Source organism: Neltuma alba, unplaced genomic scaffold, assembly GCF_004799145.2.
Source record: "Neltuma alba isolate B1F8T4 unplaced genomic scaffold, ASM479914v2 tig00010610_pilon, whole genome shotgun sequence".
In the NCBI taxonomy this organism is placed as follows: Eukaryota; Viridiplantae; Streptophyta; class Magnoliopsida; order Fabales; family Fabaceae; genus Neltuma; species Neltuma alba.
The window spans coordinates 108,437-116,550 of NW_021635468.1; the positions used below are offsets into that span (position 1 = coordinate 108,437).

The 8,114-nt window shown below is 37.1% G+C and overlaps 1 protein-coding gene across 1 annotated transcript; it reads right to left on the reverse strand.

The window, feature by feature from the left end:
- On the reverse strand, positions 1-8,114 carry LOC114757577 (conserved oligomeric Golgi complex subunit 7). The gene is made up of 10 exons (XM_028946649.1): positions 7,774-8,114; positions 7,339-7,428; positions 7,111-7,230; positions 6,909-7,010; positions 6,553-6,833; positions 5,191-5,336; positions 4,364-4,562; positions 2,842-3,502; positions 1,587-1,916; positions 1-758 (listed from the first exon to the last, which is right to left on the reverse strand). The coding sequence occupies exons 1-10, from the start codon at positions 8,056-8,058 to the stop codon at positions 477-479; spliced, it is 2,496 nt and encodes an 831-aa protein (XP_028802482.1). The 5' UTR covers positions 8,059-8,114; the 3' UTR covers positions 1-476.

Genomic DNA, 8,114 nt, shown 5'->3' on the forward strand with positions numbered 1-8,114 from the left:
TCTGAAGCAAAATAAGATTGAGACTCATAATGATGCCATCCAATATTTATGAATAAACAAATATATTCTTTGAAAGGAAAAAAAGTTTCACTCCGGAGCAATTGAGTCCTACAAAGTGCGCTGTAAAACAATTGACTAATATACAATATATACTATAACTACTCTATCATATTGTATGCTTTTTGTCCACTGATTGCAAATGAAAATACATGTAGGGGATGCCGAAGTACAATCAGTCTCCTCTGCAAAGGCAGAGCAAAAGGGTGGGAGGACAAAACTGCAAGAAGTGTGATGAGAGAAACCAAATTGAATCGAACAGTCCCTAAATCATGCATTCAGAGAGTCACAGAAATATGTGTCAAAGAAACTTTTTCTCTTTACACATTTTTGTTCCTTTTTTTTTTCATCTCTCTCCCAGGTGTACCATATGCACTTGCTTTTATAACTGCAAAGGATCCATGTCACATAAGAAACATTCATGAATCTAAATTCACACGCCGCATCTTACATATAAGATTGGCAGTCGGCAAATCAAGTTGGTTTCCTGAATCTGTCTTCAAAAGTTCTTTTAGCTGATCTCTAGAGGTAGAAAGACAAGTTTGGAATGTGGCAAGAACTGGGGGTATTGGCATTGAGAGAGCAGAAAGTACATTACTGAGATACTCAATGTCAACTGATAGCTGCTGGGCTCCACGATCAGAAATGTACTGAATCCCACGCAACTGCTCTATGTAAAGAGCTGTTGCACCCTCTGCAACCTAAAATACGATAATATAAAAAAGTTAGGAAACAACACTTCATAGATGCATACAGCATAAAAAATTTGAGTAAAGAACATCACGTGCCATTTTTTTGGAATAATTTAATTTTTAATACACCAGCCCCCATCGTCACATAACTCTATAAACCTACCCCCTTTTTGGTTTTTAAGAATTTTGATGGCCAGGAGGCTCCTTTGGGAAAAAAATTGGAAAAGAATTTTCTTTCAGCAATTAGAAGCTACTCCCTCCGTTCCTTATTATAAGAGACATTTGATGCTTATGGCATGTTCCTATATATAAGAGACACTTAAAAGTTGTCTCTACTTTTTTGTGTTGATTTCCTATTTTACCCATATTTATTGTCTCCAATTCACACTTTCTCTCCCTCCCACTTCTCTTTCTTTCAATAATTTAATTGTTCTCTCTCATGCTCTCTCTCCTTATTAATGAGGGCATTTTTGGAAAAAAGATTATATTTTTTACACATTGATTGTTCTTAACTAATTTTAACTGCTTTTTTGATCAACGTGATTCGGTTATTCGTCTCTTATAATAAGGAACGGAGGGAGTATTAACTAACTTAAAGTGCCACACTGCTCAATTTTGAATTATAACTTTTACATTTAGGCAGAAAATATAATTAGATGCTGAGTTCAGAATATTAGCTTCATGGTAAAGCATCCAAAAAATGGAAGGGAGATGACACTCAAATCAGGCAACAGCAAATAAAAAGAAGAACGATAAAATGCAAAAAAATCATTTGGCTTAGATATAAACTTCACTTATAAATCAATCACCCTTTTTTGGCTACAATAAGTTAGTTACCTTGAACATCCATTCAGTTGCAAAGAACTGAGCTTCCTCACTGGTGTCACTGTTAGAGATGCCCTCAGCAAGTGGCTCCAACTGCTGGGGTAAAGTAAGGAGATATTCACCAACACTGGTCACATAGGATTGTGGATATGCACTGAAGGTAGGAAGAGGAAAAGCACTTTGTTCCTCAACTGATGACCATATTGGTAAACGGGACACATCACTGAGCCGTTGCCGAACTTTAGATATGAGAACATCATATACAAGTTCATTTACTGTATCTGCAAACGCTGCAACCCTCTGGGAAGCAAGGGGAAGTGCATGAAACCGGGGATCTTTTGACTGCAACAAAGACAATATTTTAGAAAGAGAAACAGTTGTTAAAGTAAATAAACCTTTAAGCCCATCTGAGCTTTGATACCAATACATTTAGAATGAAAGTAAAAGTTGCAATTTATTGCTTTGTAGGATTAATGTCAATTCAGTTTGAAAATCATTCCCATAAAATATTGCCAAGAACTTGCAATTAGAAATATAAAATTATAAATAAGTTCAAGTTTGTCCTCATTTTAGTTTTGGTTCCTTAAGTTTCTTTTCATTTAAATACTGGTCCCTATAATCAAATAAAAATCTGAATCATTTTGCCCCTTAAAGGACCAAAACCTATGATTTGAAACTTGAGAGACCAAAACCAAAATGAGAGCAAACTTGAAGAACCAAAGATTATATTAACCCATAACTTTATCACTGAAAAATCTATTGTATATTTTTTTTTCTCACCCCTTTGGAAGAAATAATATCTTCAGTTTACACACACATAAAAGTAGCTGTTTCTTTTATTACTGGATAGAAGGAAATAGTTGTATTTTATCACTTTCATTTAATGCAAAGTAAAGCAGAAGCAGAGAGGGAAGAGATGAGACAGGGTGGATAGATTTGAAGGAACATACAACCATACTGAGACGGAACTCTTGCTAATTTTGATTTTCTCAAATGTAACCCATTGCTGGGGAGATAAAGGAGGACAAGAGTCATCAAGAAGTTAACTTTGACCATGTCTCAAATTCCACCACAATCCAAGGAGGATGGGAGAAGAGAGTGAGTGATGCTTAAAAGAATGGAAGTGAAAATCAGCACATTTATTTTTTTAATGTCCCCCTACTTCCCGTATCTGAAACATATCCCCACTTCTTGCTATCTCTCAGCTTAATAGAACTTCTAACATTAAGAAAAGAGAGGCTGACATTAAAGGTAATCCAATATATACCTGATTCAAAAGGTTAAAGAGTTTCCTAGCCTTTTCAGGCACATCAACCAGCCGAAGAGATGCCACATCCAAGGCAGCCCTTCCACCTAAACCATCTTCAGTGCCACTTGTAACCTGGTTTTGGTCTAAACTGGAACCAAATACTGATAGTGAAAGACTTGTGCTCAATCTAGCAAGAGTAGCTCTCAGAGATGCTTCAAAGACAGAAGCTCTGCTTGTCAAATTATCCGCAACTGTGAGGATTTGCAAGGCCCCTTGGACGATTGACCACTCCTCTTCATTTGAGATCAAATCAACTCTCCTTGTGTTTTGGTTTCCATCCTTCTTATCCATCTCCCGCTTTGAAGAACCGTCACCAATGTTATCCACCCCACAGACAGTTCTCAGTGATTTGAGGGTTTCTTGCAGAGTAGAGATGTATTGTAACATTACATCATCAAGAGCAAGAATTAGTTCATCTGCCTCAGAACCTCCAGTGAAGTTGATGCATCTCTCAACGGCTGCTTCAAGAAGCACAATAACCTGGGGAATTGACTCCTCCATCCTTCTCACTGTTTCACTGAGTTCAACTCCCTGTGCTCCCACACCTCGAATAACAGCTCCTCGTAAATCTACTCCAGCAGTTTCAAAAGAAAGGATGGCACGCTCCATTTGTCCATACCTGTAAAGCATGCCAATGATGTAATGAAATATAATAAAGCAAGGATAATTCTCAGAATTGATAAAGGGGGCTAAAAAGAGACATGGGCAGTCCTCTTATACAGATAAAGGAAGAATCAACGTGTGATGATATTGCAGAAATTCTTTGATAGATTAATTTCATACTATAAGTCATATATTTTCTCAAAGACTGTAGGATAAATCTCTCTGCTAGGATAAAGAGAAGATTTTTATCTTATTGCAATCCTGAGCATGTTATGAGATTTCCCACGTAAACAGAGGTTGGATGTTCTCTCTAGAGTTGCTAGAAAAATCATAGAGAAATCTGAGAGAAGCACAGGAGAGATTGTTAGGAATTAGAAAAGGGAAGGGATCTTTTGACACAATCCAGTGAAAGAATCGAAGGATTTGCTTGAGGTTTTAGAGAACTTGGCTAAAGAAATTAAATTATGCAGCAAATAAGCAAGCATACAAATTGTTCTGGCAAGAAAAGGGAAAAGGACGCATATATATATAAATTCTGATTCTTCAACGTTTGTGATGGATCCTACCAAAGATAAGAGTAGAATCTCACATTTCTATTCTTCTAGATGTTTTCCTATGTCTTTTAGATTCAAAATTGTTAACACCTTTCCATTTGCTAGTGAAATTGAAAGTGGCATGAAAAGAGATTATCAGTCAGCTTTTGCAGTTTACTCTCATAGGAGTAACGATTCTGTTTCCGGTTCCGTAAACGTCTCAATCATGAGACATCAAGTCAAGACCCTCAACCCAGGTGCTCCATTACAATTTAGCTAAACCATAAGTAGCCTTAACAGGAAAAATTTTTATTTACCATTTAACCAGAATTGCAATCTCTTACCTCTGTTTGAATGACTCGTATGGCAGGTAGACAGCTTTTAATACATCCATCAAAACCTGAATATCAGAATCAGAAAATAAGTGTTGAATATTCCTAGCAAAGGTTCCTGTTGTATTGTGTAATTCGATCAAGGCCTCCAGATGCTTTGCTTGAATCTTGATACCCTTTTGCATATCTCCAGATAAAATATCTAATAAACCTAAAGCACAAAGAGATATGAAGATTATAACAAATCGTGAGGCAAACTACCAAAACATTAGAGTCGATACAAAGCAAAACAGTTAACCGGGAAGTTATGACCCAAAAAATAATAGAAGTTATCTTTTCTAAGAGTTGCATGTAAGATATCTAAACTTAAGATAGCCTTCCTAAAAATACTGCACTGTAAAAATGGAAAAGTTGCTTGGAGATAGCAATAAAAAGAAAAGGAAGTCAAGACTCACTGGTGCAGATAGCAAATGGATCAAGGAACTTGGGCTTGGGACCAACAGAATTGTTCAGTCAGTGGCCTCCCAATGCAATTATATTTATAGACATTTGACTCCTAACAGACTAACCAGTTACTTGTTATAACTAAGATCCAACTAATGCTTTAACATACTAACAGGCCTGACAGTACTCTCCTCCTTGAAGGACTCTTGTTCTCAAGGATTATGTACATCAGTTAACCCTGGATGAACCCTCTCAAAGTCAGATAACAACATAGCATGCATTTCATCAGGGAGATCTTTCTGCCTGACCAAGCAACGTATACATAAAGATTTAGGTACGTGTAAACTCAGCTACCATATTTTTCTCTGATAGATAAATATATAGATCAAAACAACCTTTTGCAAATGCCTTTGTTTCTGGAACAGCATCACCAACGGCAAGGTTGATATGAGATATGAAACTGGAACCTATAGTTGTCATAGTCTCACATAGCAACTTTGGAACAAGAATTTTATAATCTTCTGGAAAAGCAAGCATACACCTGCAAGCAACAGTCAAAACAAAAACTTCTTTTCAACATCTTAAGTATGAAATTTTAATTAGTATCTTTGCTGCTTTCTTCTTTCATTTATCATCTTGCATGACAAAAAGAAATACAATGACAACAATTGATGAATGAGAGAAATAGGAGAAACAAGAGAATAGCCCAAATTCTCAAGTGAACTCTATTAAATTAAGTAACGCAACATCATCATCACATAAAAATGAGATAACTTTCTTAGGCGGGTACAGGACAATTTTAAGGAAACCCTAAACCCAAAAAAAAAAAAAAAAAGCCATAATCCTATTAAAATATTATTATGACATAATATTCCATATTTCAATAATCTTAATCTGATAATGTTTTGCCATTTCATACTGCATTGACAGCAATATCTTCAATACGAAACCAAGAACAGAACAAATTTCTAAAAGCTTTAATAGAACCATGGTCAGCACATTGAATTTAATTATTATATCTTTCAGGACCATAACAGGTGGTGCAAGAGATATTAAAAAAGTCCACTATAGGCATTCTCCTTATAGCTAAAGCTTTGAGGATGTACTCGTTCTTGACATATATTAAAGCCCCTATGATCAGATGATCAGAAATTTTAGTCTTGTCAGCCCCATTCACATAAGTTAATCATTGAATGAACGCCTCTAATGAGGAGAAAGTTAAATACTAATAGAATCGATACTGAGTCTTCTCCAAAAAATTTAAGCTTTTGGAATAAAGAGTCCATAGAAGATTTATTAATAATGCTATCCATCCTGAGCAAAGCACATTACTACTTTCTGAGTGAAATATTTAGGCTTTCCGGAGGTGAGCTCAGTTTATAACCATTTGATGCATTTAGAACAAGCATGATGACTGAAATTTTAAAAAGATATCCTCTGTTTTAATGCGATAGACCTCTTTTATAGACTCCCCTCTGTTTCAATGGGATAGACCTCTTTTATAGACTCCCTTTGAGACAAACCACATGGTGTTACAGGGATCTTAATTCGTCAAATATGTGAATGAACTGCAAGATCTCTAGAGCTAAGGCATCTCTTTTTGTTCCTTGGCACTGCATTCTGGCTGTTTTGGGAACATCTCTATACTAATTTTCCTCCATGGTTAATAAAATTTCTATTGTTTTATTGTAACCACATGTGGAACAAAATAGTAGGTAACAGTAACAAAAATTCAAAGCTAACAGTATAAATGATACCATTTCCATTCTTGTTCAAGATAAAGTAATATCTCATCATAGAAGCTTGGCAACCAGCTGGAAAATGATATTGAAGATGCAACTGAATGAACTTCACCACCACTAGCTAGCCTCTCCTTTTCATTCTTCTCATTTGCAGACTTATTAGCCCATTGTCTCGAGTCAAAGTCTTCCCAAAATTTGGCTATTGGTTTAAGGTGAACCTTTGTGTATTGTGATTCTAGAGACTTAAACCTTCCAATCCGAATGAGAATTCCACGCAAATCTTGAGCTACATTAACCTGAAAAGCAATGACAAGAGCTAAGTAAACATGAACTGCAGATTAAAGAAACAGATTTTTTAGAGAAAATACCACCTTTCGATTGGTTAAAGCATCTGTAAGGCGAGGCTTCACCATGGTGTCTAGCCTATCTTCCAGGACTTCAAGTTGTTTCCTTATGTTAGCAAATTCAGCAACCTAATACAAGGTGTGAGGGTGAAAAACAAAACTACGGCATCTAATGCAAACCAAAAGTAAAGCATATCACAAAGAACCCAAAGGGAAAGTCAGTCAGTACCTCTCCAACAGCAGACAAGCAATGCCTCATGTTAGCCAGGGTTTCTGCAGCCCGAGGCAGATCACCACTAGCAAACACATCCTCAACTGTTGAACTTAATTGAGTTAACCCAGCAGCATCCTGACATTGAAATGCAAAAGCAAGAGTTTCCATCATTATAAACAATCTCATTGAGCTACATCAATTGGCATTTGGAACTTATAAACATAAGAGTTGATTAATATCTACCTGCAATGTCTCATATGCCCCTTCCATCCTCTGCTTGACAATGTCCACTTTAGCAAGGGCAGCTATTGATTCAGCTGATGATCCTTCTGCCTACAAAAGAGAGAGAAACGGAACTGATAATATAATTTCGCGATCCCAATGAACTGTCCTGAGGGAAAAGGCATTCTTTAAAACATGAAAACGTAAACAACTCAAATTCTACGAGTATCCTCCCTGTTGCATCCCCTGCGTATAACCAAATATTTGTTTGCACGGGGAAAATGCCGAGATCATAAAGATTCGTTCTTCGGCTCAGTGTATAACTGAGAGGAAACAAGAAAAATGTGAAATCTAATACCACCAGTCAGATTTCCAATTCCCACCACTCTTTCAGATAGAAACCCAATGAATCAAGCAGAAATTCGCCATCATTTTGATGATAGAAGGAATGCATACCTTCTTGATCTTCTGCAGAATCCCGGAGACGGCTGAACGGAGAGAAATGGCGTCGTCCCTGAGGCGAACGACATCACGGGAGGCGCGTGGGACGCGGAGGAGAGACGCAGCACTCTGCTCCTCGAGTGATGCAGCAATTTCCTCAGACAGCATCTGGAGCTTCATTTCCAGATCCACCATGTGCTTGTCCAGCGAATCCTGAGGGTGCCGAGCCTGACATGCCGAATTGATCCACTTCTTCGGGTCGAAGTTCTCATTAGAGAACGGACCCAAATCGAGCATCATGATGATATCGGATGAGAAACGAGTCGACTCAGTTATGTTCAGAGCGGGAGATCCAT